The sequence below is a fragment of the Tauraco erythrolophus genome, chromosome 2 (genome assembly GCF_009769465.1).
Source record: "Tauraco erythrolophus isolate bTauEry1 chromosome 2, bTauEry1.pri, whole genome shotgun sequence".
Classification (NCBI taxonomy): domain Eukaryota; kingdom Metazoa; phylum Chordata; class Aves; order Musophagiformes; family Musophagidae; genus Tauraco; species Tauraco erythrolophus.
In genome coordinates this window covers 96,681,739-96,705,805 of record NC_141466.1, presented here as the reverse complement: position 1 = coordinate 96,705,805, position 24,067 = coordinate 96,681,739, and the positions used below count along the sequence as shown (strand labels likewise).

General features: G+C 36.2%; 1 protein-coding gene across 1 annotated transcript in view; it reads right to left on the bottom strand.

The window, feature by feature from the left end:
- The window catches only part of TTC27 (tetratricopeptide repeat domain 27), a 142,011-nt gene that overhangs the window by 43,190 nt on the left and 74,754 nt on the right, over window positions 1–24,067 (bottom strand). The window contains exon 10 of the mRNA XM_086628150.1: window positions 23,073–23,186. Within this exon, the coding sequence (XP_086484276.1) occupies window positions 23,073–23,186 (114 nt within the window). The remainder of the gene's footprint in view (window positions 1–23,072; window positions 23,187–24,067) is intronic.

The window sequence follows — 24,067 nt, the reverse complement described above, 5'->3', positions numbered from 1 at the left end:
ATCATTTTACAAGACCAGACAAAGTAGTAAACTACAGTTGGAAAATTTAGAAATAATAATCACTTTAACCCTGAGGAAAGCCAGAAAATCCTAAATATGTCGTGCAAAATAATTTTTTGAGGAGAACAGGAGTTAGAAGGCAGAAAATGTTTTAAGTTAATCAAAATGTTTTGTTCTTGTTTTAGCCTTTTTTTTTATTATTTTATTTCTATTGTTCCAAAATAAAAACTGGAATTCAAAGAAAAACAGTTTTTCAAAAGCAATATATTCTATTGGAAAATTGTGGCCATATTTTTCTACACTCCATAAGCAGAAAAGCCTAATGTAAATGACATATTGTAGGAGAATATGACTATTAGCAAGCAGAATTCTTGCTCTTCCCAAAACAAATACTGCACTCTGAACAGAGTTCCAACAAAACCTAAAAATATAGGTAGAATATACAAATACTATATATGTCTTAAAAAAGTATGAACGTTAATGAACTGGAAAGTTATTAAAATCCATGGTTTATGCACTCTCTCATATGTTGAAATAATAAGCTGATAGTTCTGCCTGCTAGTGAAGTACAGAAAATAAGTTACTGAAAAATTGTTGAATTCTATGTTTCTGAATTATGTGTGATGAAATTAAATGTGTTGTATAGTGGTGAGAAAATGAGAATCCTAAACTTACTGCACTGCTAATATCTAATCACAGAACAATAAATCCATAAAATGATCAAGATAGCACTGCAAGAGAGCATTCTTTCTCATTAATAATCTTCAAGATAAAGATAATGTAAAAAAAAAAAATCTGTGTAAATATAGAATATTTGCTACACAGTTAAAAGACATAAGACTTGGTGTCTTAGTTTAATCCGAGCTTCAAATTCCTGCCTTGAAAGTTCATAAATAGAACTACAGCAGAAAGCAACTAAAATTCACAGCTCTCAATCATACAGGCGTTCTTCCATATTCAACATTTAGAAACATTACCCTTAAGGGATCACCCCCCGCTCCATGTAACACACCCTTTCCCCAAGGCTTGAGCTGCCATAGATAATGAGTTCTGAATTAAAAAACCACAGTACAGAGAGATACACTAATCCAGTCTGGAAACAACAAAAACATAGATGGTTTTGATGGAATTTTATATCAATAGCAAAGACTACATTATTGCCACATGAAAGCAAGAAAAGATAGCTCTAGAAACTACAATTCTTTCTCTCCATCTCATTCTTAAATCTTTGGTAAGGAAGTACAGTAAGTAGCCTGTGTTTGGCATAAGTATACCACGTTAATTTTAAATAATCACATCAGAGCTTTTATCATTTTACTGATCAACCTCAGTCTGATCACTTTGCTAATCAAACTCAGCTGGTAATTTCCATGAATTCATTGCTGTTGCACATCTTTGCTCTGCCTCTATGGTCAGCATATGACATATAACATGACTATGGTCCTGATGATAAAATATCAGCTTTGATTTTGAGCCTACCTAACTTTCAATCTCTTTATCTTCTCCACATTTTTTACTGTTCTTTTCTTCTATGGCTGACAGAGTTAATAGCTTTTTCTTTTTAGCCAGACTTGTGTACTTGATCTCTGGAAATACTGCTACACCCTTATAGTTTCTGGTCACTGAGATGTCATTTTCTTGTGACATAATGTTATTTGATTTCTCAGCCTACTTACTGGTCTGGGCAGCAGAGGCAGAGGTGCTGATCTCCTCTCTCTGCTGACCAGCAATGAGACAGAAGGAAACGGAAGGAAGCTGCATCAGGGAAGTTCAGACTAGACATTAGAATCACACAATTAGAACCATTTAGGTTGAAAAAGACGTTTAAGATCATTGAGTCAAACCATTAGGAAAATGTTATTCACTGAGAGGGTGGTCAGTCACCAGAATAGGCTCCCCAGGGGAGCGGTCATGGCACCAAGCCTGTCAGAGTTCTTAGTCATATGGTGTAGTTTCAGGTATTCCTGCAAGGAGCAGGAGTTAGACTCAGCGATCCTTATGGGTCTCTTCCATCTTGAGCTATTCTATGACTCCAAGTCCCTCTGTCAAAGTTTTGTCCTTATTTGTTAGAATATAATCTTCAGGCAGCTTTTTGTGTCTGAGTTAAATAACTGGCAGATCTTCACATTCTTCTTTCTATTCTTAACCTCTTTATATCAGATGAAATAATTTACTTATTTTCTCAAAAAAAATGCCCTCTACTATGTAAAACAATCTATAAGCAAACACTTTTTCCTTCCATTTCATCTGAAGTATTTCCTGATCCAAGATTACTTAGGGAAAAAATCTCCCCCAAAATAAAAACACCCCAAACCTGTGTCTTTTGAAAAGAGCAAGATACTCATTACTTATCAAAACCATCTTGAAAATAGCATCACATTTTAATTCCATCTGAATCCCTTTCTGAAGTAACACTGAAGATTGGCCTGTCGATATCGAAACCTAACATTGCTGGTCCCAATAAAACATCTGCCTCAAAATAGTCTTGACCTCTAGATAGCATTTTATCCATGCTATTTCATCTCACTTCTTCCCAGGTTTTCATATCAGTAATACACAATGCGACTGCACCACTTTTCCCTGTACCTATCTTTTCTGACAAGAGTATTTTCAGTTTTAGTGTTTCAGTCATGACTGTTCCACCATATTTCTTTCATCTGCACAAAAGCTTGTTTCACAGGCTGCAGCCATAATCATTGCTTGTTTATTTTGTTTTCCTACCTTCCTCTCACTGTTAACCAGGCATCCAGCTGTTTCCCACTGATCACACCCTATTTAAAACCTTAGTTTTGACTGCTTCAGTACCTGATTACTTGCTATGCACTTATCGGTACCACCATCTCTACACTTGTTAGCATCTTGTATTTCCCTTATACTCTTTGATTTAGCCTGATATACTTGATGTTCCTCTTTACTTATGATTTTCTAAGCAGGAAGATTAGACAGGTGTTTTTCTAGTCTTCTGATTCTCAGTCTAGAAATCTTCTCAGTCTGCGAGAATCAATCCCTGGTTAACACCTCTGGAACTCCAGTAGTAGCAACCATCCACCCAAGAGCCCCTTCTGCATGAATGCTCCCAACAGCCATAAATCACAATGTCTATCACCTAACTCTGACCAACATGTTGACTGTGGCATTATCTTGCCTTGCTTTTGCCCTCCTTCTCTAATAACTCTAAAGATGTCCTGCTTCTTACAGGTTTTCACCATGTTTAACACGTTTAGCTTGATTTATGCCAAAAGAATCTGATACTGTCATATGTTCTGCTTTTCCACTATTGCCATGGTCCAGCACATACTACCCAACTGGTATGTTAACTCCAAGCAGACCAAAGATGATGAATGGAAGAAATACCTTTCAGTCTTTCCTAACACAGAAACGCAAGAGACACAACATTTTCATGATCTTGTGATTGTTGGGTCCTTTTTCTTCAATTTCTCTGAAGTCTGAAGACTCCTTCTGAAAATCCCACACATCAGCCTGACCTCTCCACACTCTGCCTACTTATTTCCATTTTCCTTGCCCTTCTTCTATTTCTGTCCATTATCTCCGTATGTTTTACGATTAGTAAGCTGATGTCAACTCTACTGCTCTTGTATTCTAGCTGCTCCCTTAGCTCTGTGCTTCTTCCAGTAATTCTCCTGCCAGCCATATGCTCCATAGGTAGGTTTATTTAGCAGAAGTTGACAAATCTTGAGCAAACTATGTAGCCTCCTTAATGTTTTCCTCCTTCATATCATAAAAACACCAAGCTTCAGCATCTGCAACTATGACTGCTGGTTATAGTTTGTTCATAAGCTTTGTCAACTGATACTTGGGGCAAATTCATTTTAATGTACTGAAAGATGATGAAAATACCACTGTTTCTGTATTCATCTCTATTTTCCCTTGCTTTTTCCCACTTCCAGTGCTACTTCCCAGCACCAACATCATCTTCTATCCTTTACAGGAAAAAAAAAAAAAAAAGATTTAACTCTCCACTCATTTAATCCATCTTCTGCTTCTTTTGGTCACCGTCTCCTCAGCTTTTCAGCCTCTTGCTTAGGTCACTCTTGACCCACGTTTAAGTTTAGAAGGTAAGTATACATCAGAATACAACATAAACAAGAAGCTTTCCCTTCAGACGTCAAAACTAATACAAATTTCCCCCTTTTTGCTCTACTTGCTGAGCTCATGAAAACTGCAAACTACGTAACAGTGAAACTTACTGTTGTATTTGCTGAATACCTACCCATCCTGGACCCACCTTTGACAAAAGTATACTAGGGAGTGTGTCAAAAATTAAGTACATTCTCAAAAGAGAGAAAGAAGGTCTTGAAAAAAATACTGCACAATACTGAGACAAATTAGCATGTTAATCTTGAATTAAAAATTAAATAGATAATGTAGGTTTTACAAATGGCCAACTCTGGGCATCTGTCTTTACTTATACAACCTATATATTTTTATAGGTGTCAAAATACGGACACCAGTTTTGGGACTGTCAGGGGACGTCTTGGCTTATGGGTCAGCTACTGAATCGCCTGATGATCAGAAGAAATGGTGTCTGGAGACAAAGGGGATAAGAAATAAAAACGCATCTGTAGGGAAAACAATCCTGCTATCTTGTCTCCTTATTACTATGGTTTCTAAGAATTTAGCAGGTTCATGGCCCAAACTGAACTGGGCTCACCAACGTTAATTACTCAAGAACAAAGTAGAGGAAAGTTTTGTAAAAGTAACAGCAACTATATGTGTAAATCTGTGGTTGTACAATTACAAAGTTCTTATTTTATTCATAAGCTTATTTTACAAATTATGAATAAACAGGAAAATTTATCATCAAAAAGCTCCTTTGATTCCTTACCACAGATACACAGATAAAGAGTTTCTACTGCTTAGTATTTGTGAAACAAAAGGCAGGTGGTTTTTTAAGTTAATGCAACAAGAAGCTCTTGTGGACCATGTAGTATTTAGAAGCTTCCGTAAAACTTCCAGAGATCCATCGTTAAATTAATTCAAACTCTCATGCAACCTAAGACCTAATTCTAAATCCTTTAATATCTTTACTTTTGGTGGCAGTGATATTGCAATACTTGTCTAACAGAAAACCTTCATAACTCTTGAAGCTTCTAAGTAGCTTTATTATTTTTTAAACTCTCCTGTGTCAAATTACATTTTCTAACAATAAAGCCTGAAAAACACTGCACAAGAAAGAACTATAGTCCAGGTTAATTTGGGATGTCTTATGACTGTCGCAGCTTTGTTCTGCAATGATATACTCAGTAATAAACACAGAATTACTAATAAAAGCTGCATTTCCCCTGAAGAAAACATATATAATCAGTGTCTAAAATTCAGAAACTGTATACACATTAGAAAGCAGGTGACAAATACAGGGAATTAAATACACTGAATAATCACAGTTTTCTGAATTTTCTTTCCCATGAATTAGATCAGATATTCCAAGCTTTTCTAATGTCATTTAAGCATCTAGTACCTTGTGGCTATGCAATTAGATCTTGAGTTACACTTTTTCTGTAAACTTACTTTAAAAAAAGGCAAAAAATTATATTTACAATTCAAACAATGAACTTGTTTCAACAGCTCTTTGTCAACCCAAGACCTCCTGTAATCAAGACCACTGGGACAAACTGAGACATACCCAGACTTCTAAAATCCAATGGTCAAAATACTTAATCTTCCGATGAAGCAATGCCAGAAACTATGAAGCAATAAAACCAGTTTTCATATGACAATGCAGTGAAGTTTTGCTTAACAGGAGAGAAGAATTTCTGGTTGATAAATTTGGATACAATGTGGAAAAAATGAAAACAGTTGAGATTAGCCTAAACTTCACGAGGGAAATGATGAACAAATAGTGATTACTTTATTGATTGTCAATTTTATCACCAGATAAAAAGACATAAACACAGTACATTTGGACTTACTACATTCAACCATTATTCAAAACAGCATTTTGACATTTAAGACAGGACTATGTTGCTTGGAAACTAAAATGACTTAAAAGAAATAATGAGTTATCCTTTTAAAAAGCTCACAGGTTATATATTTCTGTTAAATGATGAAAATCTCTAAATAATCAAAACTAAAGCATCCAAACACAAAACAAAAGTTCTTAAGCAAGGATATATTTCAACATCAAGAAAGAAACCCTCTCCCTTTTAAAAACCCCTCCTGATTTTAAAAGGGGAATTATGACATTAAACACTTGAGGAAGATTTATTACAGCGATCACTATTATAAATTATAATTTGTGATTCATGGAAACTCAAAAAGACTATTTCTTACATTGTGCAAAGATGTGAAGATGAAGAGCACTACTTACTGGAGATTCTGCATCACTCACACTCTCAGGAATATGATAATGTTCTCTGAGAACTCTGTACAAGTTCAATGCCTAAAAGGGCAAAAATCTTACCCTCTTTTTATCTCTCATTCAAATATAAGCCTTGATTTCATTAAAATCTTGCAGCCTTGACTCCCATTTTTGCTCACTTTGCAAGCTCACCCTTTCAGATATTCTTCCAAGTGAAATTATTGCTTGGTAGGATTGACCTCAAATGGTGTGTATATTTAAACTAGAGGACTATATCATACTGCTCCCTAGAAACCAACAGCTGGTTTAAAATTTGTTAAAGCTAATTTTAAAATGTTGCATAGCACTGCCCACCTACTTTGTATTGCAAATGAATGGCTACAGGGCACCTGGAACATAGGAGCTGCAAAGATGTCAGGATGCTTCACAGAGAGTAAGTACTAACATGGCAATGCAACTCTAGAACTATAAAATAAAGCAACACTTGAAACAAAATTAACTGAAACATTAAAGGAGAAGGCTTCAGGCTGCAAGTTTTCAAAGCTAAGCCTGTTCGCATTGAAAGTGATATTTTAACTACTTTGCCCAATGTTTTGGGAAAAATGTCTTGATTGTACGTAATCACTACATGGAAAGAAACCACAATGTTCAGTGTTGAAGTTATTTGTATTTTAAAAAAAGGTTGATTTCCTTTAATTGAAAAGAAAATAAAAAATTTTCTATGCATATTCTTTCAAATTAGCGTAATCCCTTTTTAAACAGCAAGCTAATTCCCCAACTACTCCTTTACTTTTTTTTTTCCTCCCACCCTAGATTGGACACAGATGTCTCCTTGATCTGTAAAGAAAAGAGGCCTTCTTGTACTGGATTCAGTACTATCCACCCCACAGTACTTTTCTAGTAGCTTATTTTGATGGATTCTCCAGTTGAGATGCTTCATTGCTCAAGAGCGTAAGTACTCATGGTATTGAGCATGCAATGTTTGGTTTATAGTTTCTCTGCTATCCTCTATTTTCTCCTCTGCCTAAACAGCTAAAGAAACTCGGCATCAGCTATCCCTCTGCAAATACTTAAAATTTTGAAGTTTCTGGGCTGAGAAGAATACCAGTAGAGGCTTTTTCAGGACAATCATCTCTGTGGCATTTGCACACAGGTTTAATTTCATTGTCTGTGCCTGGCATCAACCTGAGAATAGTGCAGTACTCTATCTAAGACAGACTATGCCTAGAAAATTTTCTAAAATGTTTCATGTTTGCTGCATTTAAGGCTGTTATTCCCTTTAAAAGCATTAGCAAATAAACTTTTTGAAACAAAGGCTGTGTACATTTCTTGGCAAAGGAGGAACTTGCCTGTAACCTTCAATAAAGACCTGACTGATCTCGTGCCAGAAACCATCTATTCTGGTGTATTCTTGTGATCTTTCCTCCCCACTCTGAACAGACATTACAATAAATTGCTATATAGAGTAAGTTATGTCAAACATTTGTGTTTTGTAATACATAACAGGTAGTTCTTCCTCAGAAAAGCCACACACAGAGGGGATAGTTAAGCTGAACCCTTTAATTTAATAACTTATATGCAGTATTTATTGTTAGTGTCCCAGTTTCAGCTGGGACAGGGTCAGTTTTTCTTTTTAGCAGGTAGAAGAGCTCTGTGTTTTGGAATAGTATGGGATTTGTTATGAGAAGACATTGATAGCACACTGATGTTTATTGTTGGTATGGAGACATCAAGGACCTTTCAAGCTTGCCTGTGTTTTGGCCAGTGTGCAGGAGCACAACAGGTGGGACAAAAGGCTCACAACTCCCCTTATGATTTGAACTTAGATTCAGGACTGAGGGCCAAATCGGCCAATAGAGTATTCATATCATGCAATGTCATGCCTGGTATATAGATGAGTGTTGACCAGGAAGCCCCTGTCTTCCAGTGGCTCTCTCTCTTGGACTCTCAGAGTTCTCTCTCTCTCACTTTCTTTTCAGGCCTCTCATTTGTCTGAGATTGAGGTGTCAGGACTTAGCTGTTTTGGAATCATTTGACGGGACAAACGTTTGTCACCAGGCGGTGAGTAATACTGTGCATCATTTGTTTATATATATTACTATAGATGTATATTCATATATTATTATTACTTTTAATTTTATATTATAGTTACTATTAAATTGTACTTATCTCAACCCACAAGTCTCTTTCCCTTTTCCCCTTTAATTCTCTTCCCCATCCCCCAGGGGTGGGGGAGGGTGAGTGAGCACCTGTTTGGCATTCAGTTGCCCAACTGGGCTAAACCACAACAGTTAGTTTACGTATAATACTCATAAACATACATGCCACTTTATGACCTATTTAATCTATTCTGTGTTCCAACTGGAATGCTCTCCTCCAGAAGAATCATCTATTGGAAACATCTTGTACTTTTTCTATTGCTGGAAGACCTGAGTTTGGCTACCATATACTGCACATTTGCATTTTGCTTATGGTAAATTGTACAATACTATACATATAAAAGCAATTAAAAAATGACAAGTTGTCTGTAAGTAGCAGAAAAAGCCTCATTCAAGCTTTATCACAAGACATATTATAAGTAAACATATCATAAATAAATATTCAAAATTAACATTTATATATGGCAAAAAAATTAATTAGAACTTTGGAATTAGATGGTCATTTCTGAAGAATGTAAGCAAGAAGTACTTAAAATAAAACAAAGAATTTCAGAGGAAAAGTTCTTAAGACCATGTTATTAATTTCATGCATGTAAACATTTTCAGCCTCCTCCTACCTAAGGCAGAGATTGGACAGCCTTCTGTTAAACAAATAGAAATCTCAAGGAAAAAACAACACAAAACAAAATGCGATGTATCCAGGTAACTCAGTGCAGTCTTTTACTGGCAATCATACCAAGCACAATTCTTTCGTGTTACTTAGATGTCCTTAGATGCCTGTAAGAAGGAAAAAAATACTGTCTAGTCTTATCTAGATATCTGTAATCTGAAACCACGGATATTCAGCTGCTCTAATTGCTAACAGCTCTTTTTGCAGTACTTGAAACAGCCAACTTTTTTTTTTTTAAACACTTTAACTATTCTTATTCAGTTGCAAATCTCAAGAACATCTTTGGTTATTTGTTGAAGGGGACAGGAATATGAAAAGACAGACAAGTTCAGTCTCTTTTGTCCTGAATTTGATCAGAATGTCTCAGATAACACCTTGGGACACCCGTTGTTTTCCTTTCTTACCAAAAAAAAACCCAAACAAACAACTTTTTCCTAAGAATAGCTTCCTTATACAGTGAAAACTTGACTGATACCCAGTAGTTTCTGCTGCAAAATTACTTGGCAGGAGATACACATTCTTCCAGTAGCTGAGCCTGACCCAGCAACCATAGAGTATATGATGGTAAGTACATTAGAAACATGACACACAGGCAAAGTGTTTAAACTTTAGCTATCCCAAAGAAAGGCAATCACATATAAAGAAGTCTGTTTTCAATATATGTATTTTCTTGAAAGACATCCAATCCAGTTCTTCACATGTTCCTGGAAAGCTCTCTATACATCAGGGCAAAACAAACAAACGCCCTATCATTCTCTCCTAATGATTGATCCACTCACCAAAGAGGAAAATAAGCATCTTCAGCAACAACTGGCTTGAAATCAGTTTGATTTCCACTAAAAATGAAAACACTCTAAATACATTAAATATTCCATGCCTAATCGTATGACATATTCCAATAGATGCACATCAAGCTCCCCTGAAGACTTGGTTGTTCTTTATCAAAAAAGGAGGAATACACAAAACCACATTTAGTTCCACGATCACATAGCAGTATTGGGCACAGCCTGCCTGGTACACAGTCAATTAAGAAACCAAATCAAAATAAAATTTTCATTCAGCTGGACAGAGTCTTATGGTCTGTGCTGGTCACTTGCACCAAACAGGTTTAGGGACAGGGACTGGACAACAACAGACCTGCTACTTCACAGAAGAGCAACTAGAACTAAAAAAGGACTTAGGATACTAAAAATCTTGCCCAACAAAACCACAGGCTGTAGAAACAAAACGACAGTCAGTGTAACACATACACCCTTTAATCCATTAATAGCCTTCAATTACTTAACCGAGGACAATCAGCTGCAAGTTCTAATGACACCAGTCTTGCACTGGAGGCAATTTTCTTGCAGATCTTCAGGAGGTGGTAGCACACCACTGCCAGAGGAACAGATGCACCTTGCTTTCAGCTGCCCCCTTTTACTCGAGATACTCTAACCTAGGCCAGAGGAAGAGGACTGAAGGACAAATTAACTCCTCCACCAGCAGCTGCCACTGCTTACTTCCTGCTACCACTTTTTCCAGGGGAGAGAAGAACGTGAGCCCAGGAGTCTGCTGGGCGTCTGGCTGTTCATCCAACCCTCAGCCTGAATCTTTAATGGAGAACTAGAGGAAGAAGACAGATTTCAGACCAGAGGAATTGTTCCAGCAAGGTGCAGCTTGAGAGCTCCTGAAATAGTTTAAGGTTGCACTATAATTTGGCATTTTATAACTTTTAAGTGTCTGAACTTGCAACATTATTAACGACTTTTGTTTGCATGCATTTTACACAGGGGGAAATGGAATGAAGCGGGAGATGAAGCGTTCTGTGGTAGAATAATTTACTGCGTGTTTCTATTTCTAGGCAACTTCAATGTTTGCACAGGTCTGCATCTGGAAAAATGGGCAGGTATAGCACAGCAGTTTGCGTAACAGCTACAAACAATATTATTTATGCCATTTGTAATCTAGCTCAGGCATGGTAGGTCCTATCGCTTACAAAAACATCTCCACATCTGTCAAAACACACGAGTCTTATCGCAAAACCACAGTGCTATAATTTACAATATTCAGACAGCAATACTGTGAAGAAACTGGGTAACTGCAAAAGCAAATGGAAATATTGAAAAGAGCCAATACCATATCATCATAGAACTCTCCATATACTGATCCAAATGATTATTTGAATCAATCGTCTTTAAAACAGTGTGGAAAGTTCAGAAGCCAAATATATTCCTCAATTCATAACTATAACTGGAACAGCAACTAAATGAGTTGAGTTAGGCCAGCAAACAGTTCTCTGGTTAGAAGCTACGTCCAGCCCACACTATTGCTAACTTTGTCTCCAGTAATAGTTTCCAATCAACTGATTCTTTACATACTAGATTCACAAAATTTCCTACCTCTGAACACTTAGAAACCATGTATAGTTACCACATTAATTATTATTTTTTTAATAACCCACCTCTCCCTGTAAATTACTGGATAGCTAAGCCCCTGGCACAATAGAAATTCTTTTGGTAGAAACATCTATCAGAAAAAGCAGTTCTCACTCCCGACTACAGCAACATTTTCATTTTTAGAATTAGTTCTTGTTTTTGTACAATCATTTAATCTAAAAAAAGAAAAATAACATTTCCTTCATTAATTATACAATAGTCCATGCTTTTCTATTTTATCTTTTCCACAAGCATTATTTTTCTTCACTATTTCCAAATTCATCTCACAAAGATTTGTCACCAGTTTAATGACAATTTTTACAAATCCCTTCACCCCACTTTCTGTGAATCTGTACTGTCTAGGTTAATGATTACATATCTCCGTAATAACTTAACTTCATCAGTTTTGGTTGCAGAAACTGATCTGCTGAAATCTTACTCTTAACTGGTGATGAAGAAACAAATTGCATAAAGCATTCTCCTTGATAATCTCTGGTGTTGGCCTACATAATAAAAGTAAAATGCTTCCAATGTCTTGTTCTCAGACTACCCTGATTTGGCTATACAACCACTTTCTTGCCCCTACTTCAAAATTTGAGAGTAATTCTTTTGAGCTTTTATCAGATCTCCTTTGACAATATAGCATTGGCTTCTCTTAAAAATCACATCTTGTATGCTGACCTGAAGAAGTAAAATATTTTTTTTTTATCAGGAGAAAAGCCTTGCTGACAGACTGTTTATTCTTTATTTATTAAGTGAGTATATAAGTACAAAAACAAGGACCACTAATTATTGGGATTTCCTAACTTGGCTTTGACTTATTACCTATTCCAACTTTTGCAGTATTATAACACTATTATTTCCATATTATTTCACTTTAAATACTTCTAAAACTAAAACCAGTCTCTAGTCTCTCATTTCCTGCAATGGTTAAAGGAGCACTAAAATATCTTCTAAAGAAGGAATTTTTCAGAACAATGCTGGATCACTTTCAAAATATTAAAAAACACAGAGACACAAACACTTCTATCAATAACATTTGTCTCATTGTTATTGTACTTGTTTCCCAGCAATTGTTTTGCACATCTTAGCTTCATTTCAGTAAATAAGAAGGCCCTATCTACTACATGCATGACTATAAATTAGTCTTTCAAAACTAAATTAATGGTCTACATTTTGAGGGACAGCTCACCCATGGCCCTGGACCTTCTTGAACTAAAATAACCTATGCTCTCAGTGCCTTCTTGTCATGCTGAAAAACTCATTCATTTGGCAGGCTTTGCGGGGGAAGACTGGGGGAGAAAACTCAGAGAAAGTTTTATTCCGTGGAGAAAACTGTGGGAGGACAAAGAGAACAGTTTTATTTAACTGATTACTTCATTTCTTACCTGTAATAAACTGATCACCACTACTGAATTATAACTGCAAAACAATCATCATCAAGGCATTTTATACTTGCTCTGCATATATTTTTATTGTTCTTAAAAACTACTAAAATCTGAAGAGAATGCAAAATTAATTCTGTTTGTCTTAATTTGGCTCTCAAAAAGCCATTTTATGGAGTAGTTTCTCTATTTTTAATAGACTACTGCCCTAATCAACCAAAATATGCAAACAGTTTTGTGTCACTGAAGATAAAGCATATATAAGCCAGAGAGAACTGTTACAAATTAACAGAATTTGAATTAATAAACTTCTATATTATTTCAGCTAGCAAATAATTGTCGTGGGTTTGTTTGTTTTAATTTGAGACTTCTGTTTTTTTCCTTTAAAAGATTAATTTTGATCAGAGATAAGAATCAGACTGTCCTTCAATTATACATAGCTTAATTCTATCTTTTTTTTTTTAATCAGAAGGATTCAATGTAAACATGTTCAAGATGACTGTATCTTTAGCATAAAACTCGTGATTTTTTAAAATTTAAACGTTAGAGAATGAGGAATGGCATTTCTCACGTCCTAAATAAAGAATTTAACTTGCCATTATTAACACATTGCCACTTTTCTAGATGGAAATGGAAGCGCGATTAGCAATTAAAGCAAATGCACATTCTTATATCAATTAAATACAGTTCTAGGCCTTGTAAACAGAAAGACAACTATTAAAATATCTTTTGCATTTACAATTTGCTCCTTTCTTCCAGATATCTTAGAAATGCATAGATTCTGATTACACTGTTTTACAAGACATTCAAATTAGTAGATCTCAGTGTTCCAGGCCTAATTTTGTACAGCAAACAAGGAAAACATGCCGTCTTATCAGGTCCCAAGGATTTTCTCAACTCCGAATAAAGTAGGTATTGAGCTATGACAGAAAACATCCTTTGCACTTGTGGGACAGCTGTTGAAGGCTGGTTTACCACTTCAACGTACTCTCATTCCAGGTACTTCCCCAATGATTTTCACCAGATCATGCATTCAATTGTCTTTAAACCTCAGCATCAAAACATGTCCTGCTGGTATATTGATTTAGATTACTGATCATAAGAGTGGGTGTAATAAATTTTGTAATAAAATATCTAAAACATTGGATGTACCAGGGTTTCTCTGCCTTAGCTTTTGTCATAACCATGTTATCACTTGGACTTCTAAACTTTGCTGTTCTACAGGTATTGATTTCATCATCAATAGATATATTGAATGCATAATGATATTAACATTTTTAAAAACTCTGCATTAAACAATTCAGCTAAATTACCAATTTCATACAATTATTCTATACTTCCTGCTCTATAAAAAACTCCAGATCTATCACTTCTTGTTAACCTTAATTCAGAAAGTGAGCATTTAGAAAAATTATGCTTGTTTTACCGTCTACCTTTAGTAGGCCTTTTATCTATGAGATTTTTCAGTCTAATTCTCGGGTGTACCAGTTAAAGCTGTTTCTTTTTTGTACTTTGCCTGGTGGAAAACTGGAAAGCTACTGTTTATATATTTCCCAAACTTTTTTCTTTGTGATATTCTGCTAATTCATTCTTCCCCACTCCATTACTACCTTGTTTTCAGGCAAACAAATTCATCCTTCACTTTTAACTTATTTCCTAACTATCCCCTACATGTTTAAGAAAGATCATAATCCAAAATTATCCACATCGTAATGGCTTCAAATTCCAAAGTTATTCAGGAAGAAACTACCTCTTGAATCTAAAGTACTGCTTTCACCTATACAATCACTTTGATGGTAGGAAAGAAGGAAGGTCAAAAATTTTTAAGGCATCTATCCAAAAGAAATTAAAGTACTGGACTACCAGTAAGAGTTAGTTTTTTCATAACTCCAGGTGAACTTTTAAGACACAAGATGATATTGATAGTTTTAAGGGAAGTATGCTGGGGCAGAAGTTATTGATTAGAGTGTTGAAATTGTGCATGTCTGTATTTTTTATAAAATGAGTCATGGAGTAGATTCTTAATGTGGTTTTGTTTGTTATATCAAGCCCTGTAAATGTGTATTTCACTTTGAAAACAATACTAGCCAACTAAGAAACAAATATTCACTTAGGTTGTCAGTGTCATTTTACTAAAAAAAGCTTCAATTTATTTATAATAGGGCTTTTGCAGCTGGGTGGGGAAGGAAAGCACACAAGAGGAAATGAGTCCAATGATCTCAAATGAAATACAAAGCATTTCAATATCAAAATTAGCACAAAAGAGGTCAAGGTCATGAGTAGAAGATAATTGGATTCATGAATGTCTGACGTAATATTTCCTTTTCATTTGAAACCGAGAGCCAAGCAGTGTACCAAGCAATTTGAAGCATCTCCTATGCAAGTGCTATTTGGAATGTTTTGTAGTAGTCAAACACTACCACCTAAAGAAGCACGGTGTAACAAATGAGGCCTCTAATAGCACAACAGCATTACTGACTTTCAAAATAATGAGTTTACTGTTCTGCACAAATATTGAGCCTGAAGTTACTGAGTGTCAGTGCTTAGGATATGGGTTTCAATGTTAAATCCAGTTAATGACTTAAACCTCAGGACAAATCCACTTACAGAGGACACAAAATCTTCAGAAAAGCACTGTGTATTTTTTTTTTTTTAAATCTTTATGCCATTTACATGGGTTTTTTTACTTATTTTAATGTTACTTATATGAAATACAATTTTATAGTTATAACATTATCCTTATCAAGCAAGTGTACCTTCTTGAATGTTTTTGTTTTCAAAGAAAAAGCTGTTTCACCTGTCAATTATGTTATTCTTTTTTATGATGTATAAAAGGTGTAAGTATAATTTCCCCTGAAGTTTCTAGAAGCAGCGAGATTTACAAGCTTACTTGTGTAGGATAGATTTAAAACCAGACCATTCATTTTCTGTTGCAAAAGCAAGAATACTGGTATCATCCATCAATTCACCATGACAGCACTACATTTAAAATTAGTCCAAATACAGGTTAGATCATCTCAATTTCCATACACGCTTCTTGCCCCCTTTTTGGTATGCTTGCAGCTTATTTGTTTGCGTTGCAGCATCGTAGTCTCTTATTCTGCAGTTTCAAATGACAAATACATCCCCTTGACCTTAGCTTTAATCTGTGTCTTTATAGAAGTCAGGAACAGGAGAGGTAGTTGTGGGCCCTTTCCTAAAGAGATCTACCTTGAAGGTTCCCCCTTTCATAGAATGGTTTGGGTTGGAAGGCACCTCAAAGATCATCTCGTTCCAATCCCCCTGCCATAGGCAGGGAAACCTTCCACTACACCAGGCTGCCCAAAGTCTGGTGTAGTGGAGGGTTTCCCTTTCCTATCAGATGACTTCATGTTTTTGTCACAGTTCGATATAGCTGCATACATTCGCCCTAGAACAGCAGACATATGTCTCATGCAATCATATGCGTGGAGTCTCATCCATGGAGGACAACTGCATCTTCACAGATGCAAGTCCCCTGTGAGTAGCTAGTTAGCTAGGTTTAATACTGCCATTGGTGAACAGTAGTTATAAAACACTTTGCACAGGGTGTAAAACCTGCAGAGGAACTCATACACTTCAAAATAGTAAGCCTGCACTAAGTTCCAAGCTGCTGTGGTTACACTGCTTTTATAGTTCCCAAATCAGATTGCTCTAGGGGAAGGCACAACTGCAGTGAATGCTGAAAAACAGATCCAAAGACTTTTTGCATCAACTTTGCTTTCTGTTTTTCACTAAAGGGGGAATTAAGGACAAGGATGGAGAAAGAAATACAAGAAGAAAAGCTATCACTGTTAAGTCAGAGTTTAGGAACAGACAAGTGCCTTAACAGATAAGGGAGAGTCTGGTTTGTTGTACCTGGCATATGTACTGGACAACGTGACTCAAGAAAATCTCTTCACCAGTACTGGGCTATTTCAGAACGTGGTTTGTTCACTCACCTCGGGATACCTATCTCCAGATTTGCAAAGATATTTATGACATATAGCTGTAAAGCTTCATCTATTCAATTAACAATACGTGGGAATAGTGTGTCCATGCCTTGCATCTAATCAGATTGCATGTGGAACTTAATTATTTTAATCGTTTATTTCATTAAAGTTGAGCTTATAATGCTTATGCCCTCCAGGGCAAAGCTTAGGCAGAAAGATGTGAATGTTGTATCCTGGAATCTGTTGATATTCATATTTTTCTTTGCAACCTGCTGTCATCACTTTGTCTACTAAAAAAGTGTAATATTGCTGTTGAATATGGCTTAAGGATTCTCCTATCTGACATTATGACTCCTAATACCATCATTCAAATTGTCAGGACACTGAGTGAAGAGACTCTAAAGGGAGAAAGGAAAATGCCTTCAGAGCTAATATTCAATGGGAAACATTTGGAAAGAATGGGAAGCTTAGTATTTAAGTGCATTGACACTAGAAGTGGAATAGTTCAGGTATTGAACGTAATTCTCAAATGAGCAAAAAGGTTTGTACTTTAAAAGTACTAGTTGAGAAAACATAAAGAAACTTTAGCACAGAAAGAATGGTTTTGTTCTTTTCTTTTCCCCACACCAGTTAATAGCGCTGATCCACACTGGCAAATACAACAGTGCAGTAGAAAACTTTTAGGCAGAAATCATTACCTGGAAAATTATGCTATTCAATATTCTCTTTTTCACCAGTGGTAAAAAACCACTTCGGTTATTCCTGAATAACTCTTGGCAGACTGGAGCTCTGATCTTTTTTTTTTTTCCCCAACAAACGCCATAATTACATAGTGGAATTAAAACAGAGGGAGCTAAGCATCACCACGTTAATTATTTTGAAGTGTGCTAATGAATTCAGTGTAGCCCCAGAATCACTTATGTCACGTAACATCTTCTGTCAAATCTGTCATCTGCTTAAACAAAATGAAATATGTTCTTGAAATGTGTGTCTTGAGATTGAAATCATCACCACCACCAAGAGGTCACTCTCCCTTGTGATTGCTTTCTGAAGTAATAAGTTTTATTTCTAGGGTTCTGGAGACCTTGTGATCTTGCATAGAATTCATTAAGGAAAGGAATTACAAGACACCTGGCTTTTCTCCTCTTTTTGAACACTTTTTGGAATATGTGTTCTAATAATAAATACAATTCATAGTAGTTTAGAACTATTGGGATATCAATGCAGGATCTCTGCAGTATAGAAGATGTCTGTCTTCCACTTATTACTCTCTTGAAGGAAGTCAGTTATCAGTTCACCAATGCATCTCTCAGATCCCAGTAACTTTCTGTTAAAACTTTCAACTTCATGTGAAACAAATTTATTAGCAATTAATTCTCCCCCTTCCTCCTCCCTCTCATTTCATATACAACTAAAAGCAACTATCAAAATCTTATTTAGTGTACTCCTAGAGTACAAGAGAGAGTTAAAGAATAGGAATACGAACTTCTAGTACAGTAATCTACGAGCTTAGCTGACCAGACAGGTGCTGTCATTCCCTTGGTCATACTAAAAGTCTCCCTATATTGCTCTAACCATGGTCTTGTGAGGCCTGATCAAAAAGATGTATGACTTGAGAAGCAAAAGAAGTGGGAGAAATCTGAGCCTCAAACCTCTCTAAATCAGCCTAGTGGGAGGAAGATTGCTCCCCTCTCCTTTTTGAACTCTTCCTTTAAATGTTGAATTTGTCTGATGTAGAACAACCGCCAAATAAAGCAAAGCACAAGGAGCAAGTTGGCAAGAACGTGATAGTTAAGCTTTGAAAATAAAAACGATGTGTTTCTATGACAAATGACACAACTTTCTTGCAGAACCATTTAAAGACCATCAACGTGAAAACAGTGAAACAGCAAGTTGCATTCCAGCTCATAGAGCTCAAGATGCTGGTTCTTAAAGCTATAAAAGTCTTCTCTTTCTATAGATGTACATAAACTCTTTTCAGATTTGGAAGAATTGAACACCAACCAGTATGTTTCTATAGTAAGAAAAATTTAAGCAAATTAAAAAAAAATCGTTATTTCTGTTTTTCATACACACAGAAGAACATTAGTTGCTGAAGAAAATGACCCTCTGAAGTATTATTTAAGTGAAAATTACAGGACATTTGACACAGAAGTCCCAACCACATACATCTGTGTATGACTAAGGATATAAAACAAGATCTCATGTGACCTTTCAATCTTAGACATGATGATTAGCCTATAATATTGCTAGTCTGCTCCCAGCTCTCCTGAAGTATTATTAAAAACACTCTTTCAAGACACATTTCTCTCCCCCTAACAGGCAAATTCCTTTGCTGCCAAGAAAAGCAGGCAGGAGAGAACCATATGAAACCGTACCGCATGTGTCACACTGCGTATTAGGAAAACCCAGCGACTAGCTTGCAGGCATGCCATCACCAGGTGCAGCAAGCAGCAGAAAACACTGTCAGAAAAGGGCACGTAACAGGCTGATAAAAGCTGCGAGTGTAGGGGCAGCCAGCGTAACCACCCAGATGGAGCTGCAGGAAGCAGCTGTAACAAGTCACTGCAGGATAAGCCTGAGCAGGCACATGGCAGCTTCACCTCTTGCGCTGCCGGCGTAATCCAGCAGTAACCATGCTCTCACTTCTACTCCACTATTCTTTGTACAAAGCATGGCATTTTAATTCTTTTTTGCTTCATTCTTAAAAATATTTTAAAATCCACAGAAATGGAAGAGTACCCTTATTTCACATATCGAGGAAGTACAACAGGATGCTGTCCTTTCTGTGCTTTAAATTGGTTTGGTTTTGTTGGGATTTTTTAATCACCTCTCCCTTTTCTCTTTTTTCATAGCTCCTAGACCACTCAAAATTCCCCTTTTCTCCCCCATCCTATTACTTGAGCTCTGGCTGCACTTTCAGCAGTAATATGTGGTTTAACAGCTTATTCCAACCCATTTTCCACTATTAATAGTTTCTGAACTACTTTTTTACAATAGAAGATAGATGAAGATCCCAAACCTGATGTAGAAATGGCAAGTTTCTGGTTATGTGGAGAGCTATTTATCAAAAACTACCCCTTTTTCTTCCTGTTTTCTCTCTCCCCTCTTTCCTTTCTTTCCACCCTAGCACTTCTCACCCTCCCTCACCTACACCCATATGGAAAGAAACCAAACACCCAAATTTGAAAAAGTCATACTGTATTCAGAGACATGTTTTGGTTGGCAATACCTTGATCCAGACTTCAACGTATGTTATACTGGTCATGATTAAATATTCTAGTGGAATGTAAAATAACTGTTTTAGCTCTCAAATACTGTTTCCTTTTCTTAGAAAAATGGTTGAAAAAAGTACCGGCTTTAGAAATCTTTAACCTTATTTTTGTGGATCCAAACCTCATTTAGGCAAAAACTGGATGGAGACAACCAGTAGCATCCAGAAAAAGTTAAGAAAAAAATATCTCTTCCTCACTTGCTGTTAGCTGCTAGCTAAAATAAGTTCCAGAGTACTCAGAATGATAATTTTAAAACCTGTTCCAAAGACTACACTACCTGTAGTTCAGATTTTTAAAATAATCAGAAAAAGGTTTTGAAAACCATCATTCCAATTTCTTTTGAAGCTTTCCAATTAGTAAAAACCCATAAAATTATTTCAGAAACATTATTTAAAATAAAGTAGGGATATATTTATGACTTGGAGCATGGCAGCTAAATTCAACCAATATACCTTAATTTCAAAAACAGCTGCAATTATTTTTAAATAATTAAAATGAGTTAAACAAACATAGTCAGGCCCACAAAAAAACGTAGCCTAAAAATGCTTTCTTTGACAAACCAACAATGTAGCCTAGCTTGCTTCAGGGCTGAAAAGCAGCATATAAACTAAAAAAGATGCTTGTCAGCTGGTTAGAAGGACTTCCACACCCAGTGGAGAAGCAAGTAAGGATGGAAAAGGAGAAAGGAAGGAGAGTTACAGTAGAAGAGGACAAAAGAGTTACAGCATCAATGAGTCAGAACCTATAATGGCTCATGCATTCCAGTGGTAAGGCACTGGAACAGGTTGCCCAGAGAAGTTGTAGATGCCCCATCCCTGGAAGTGTTCAAGGCCAGGCTGGATGAGGCTTTGGGCAACCTGGTGTAGTGGAGAGTTTCCCTGCCCATGGCAGGGGGGTTAGAACTAGATGATCTTTGAGGTCCCTTCCAACCCAAACCATTCTATGGTTCTATGATTCTATGCACTCTTAAGACAACCCTAAACTAACTTAGAAGATTTATTTTACCGCTTCTTATTCAAGCTGTCTTACAAGAATTTCTATAGTTACTTTAAAAAAAATTGATATTGCAAACAATGGGGAGAATCAATCATATTTACATCCACCTCCTTCCTGAATCTTCAACATCTAATCTTTCTACAGCAATCTGAACTAGTAAATATGAAATTGTAAATCAAACAAAATCAACCAAACAAAAAACCCCACAAAAAAAATTTGTATCAAAATTCTGTGGTTTTGAAATCCATTTTCTATTGATAAATAGCTGCAGAACTCACTAGCTCTTTAGCATCTCCATGAAGATGATATAGCAAAAAACCTTGCACAAAAATAATATCATCCACCCTATGTTTTCTGATTCCTTCTTAGAGCTATTAGAAATCATGACACTAAAAGATTCTGATCTGGGGAACTCAGAAATGAAAACCTTAAATGGAAAGTTATTCAAGTTATTTGATTAATTTAGCATATATCAATCCTTAAACAACTTTTAACTATTTTTGGAAACTGAGCTTGATACCATATCAAATCAACACAAACATGTCATTGTATTCAAATGTCTAGAAAACTTAATGAAAGAAAACATAAACATACTAAGATTAAACATAGTGTTTCAAACCACAGATTCTGTGAGGTCACCTCCCGAAAAGTCACAGTGCATGCTAATCAAATCCTTCGCATTACTGCAGTTGCAGCACATGATGAAGTCAGATAAATGTTCTTGTAATGATAACCTCTTCACGAAGATTTCCCTCATGAGACTATCAAACTGCATAGTATAACAATTTCCAGTACTCAGGTTTAATCAAGTCAGACAAAAATGCTGGAGACACTCCAGTTGTTTTATGGCTTAAGGGCATCAAGGATCCTGAGATCGCTACTCAAATGCTGTCAAATGCTACATCTCCCCGACTTGGAATCCCGGCTTCTTTGACACTTTCCTGCTGACTGCAGGAAATTCCACTATAGCAACTCTATGTCCTCCTCAGCAAAAGGAAAATGTAGCAGCACATCCAAACTGCACTCCTTCAAAGATCCATGCATCAATGATTTTAAACGAAACATCAGCTCTTCAGGATTTAATTTCACTGCACCATAATAATAAGTTTTGTACATTCCTGGCTGTTTTAGTCAGCAGGACTGTTGCCTGATGGATATACAGAAATGCCGGCTGTTCGTGTGTGACAACAAGACTTAATAGCATAAAGATGACAAATGGCTAACAAAACTCTGTAATATGAAGGAAAAAAAACCACTTTATACGGCCTACAGACCTTTTCTTTGAAAAAATTATTTTTTAAATAAATCCTATTAACTGACACATTTCAGAATTTTAAAATTTCTTTTTTGTATTTGAAAACTGATCTTCTCTTTGTTTGGAGCAAGATTATTTAATTACTGCCTCAAACTTGCAATAAAAATCACTAAGTATCACATCAAAACGGTAAATCAAATGTGCTGCTTCATTGACAAATGTGTTTTCTTGTTCTCACAATACTAATGACTATTTACAAGTTTCAGTGTTTTCTACAGAAGATTTGCTTGAGTAAAAACTATTAAAAATGATAGGAGCAGCGGCTTTACATTCATGAACTTCTACATAAAAAACTCCTCAGATCAGAAGTCAGAAACTAGAAATAAGAGAGCAGAGTTTCATTTCAATCTTCCAAAACTTGTCATGTTTTTGAAATTGACCATTTCTTACTTGTACATATAAGAATTTATTTCAAGACTGGCAGATCTAAAAGGATTTGTGGTTTACACATCTAATTTAGACACACAATCAGAAAACTATCTCACCGTACAGTTTGCAGAGAAGAACTGCAGAAGCTCCTAACTCCTGCCTGTTTCCACTTGACATATAAAGAACTCCTATTCAGAACAAGGCAGCTCAGAAGTCTTACCTGAGTCTGCCTCATTGCCCGTTCCATTCTGCGAGCACTCCCTTTCTCAAGCTTGGTCCGAAGGAGTAAGGCTGACGTCTGAATGGCCCAGAATTTCGGCTGAGAGAGCAAGCACTGCAGAGAAAAATAACATTTTTTCATTATTTCATTTTAAAAGACACTGAGACAGTATAAGCTGCTAACAGTGTTCTCATGCATGAATGCTGTTTCCTATTCCGAAAGTCAAATATGCGCTTGTAGTGCTTATTTGATGAATTGAAGGCTGCACAGATACCTTTATGTATTTTCAATATAAAAAGTGGCCACCAAAACTATTTTCTCCTTTTCAGCTACTGCAGCACTGTGGGTACATGTTCCCATATGGTGCCACACCAAACTGCACAAATTAAAATGGCTACTCAGCATGAAAGGAAAATAAAGAATTTGATACCGAGCAGTCTGGCTCTGCCTTCTCCACACCTGCAAACTGGATAGTTGCAGACAGCAGCAGGGATCCTACTTCTTAAGGCCGAACAAAACTAGCTCTCTCTTGGCCTCTCCTCATATGCGAGGTGCTCCGATGCCTGCATTAACAGCACCTTCACATTAAATAGACCGAAATTGCTAAGAATCTGAAGAATATTAATCAATTTAGAATTTGCTATGATTTGAGAATAACAGGAAGAATTTTTGATGCATAGGAGATGTGTAGAGAATATAGAATAATCCATGTAAAAAGCTTTCTTAAAGCCATGGTAGGCTTTAACTTGGAGTGCCTAGCGCTGATGTCAGGAACTTGGTGCCAGTCTCCAACCACTGATTTTTAGGAAAACCCAATAGGAAGTATGTAGCCACTACAACTTTGATATCCCTTAATACTGTACAGACTGCCTGGATTATTTCCAGTATGGTTTCAGACACATTTGTCTGTTAAATACTCACTTTGAAAAAGGAGACAGCAGGAATACTTCCCTGCTAATTTTACTGACAATACAAATACAATCCAGCTTCTCCGA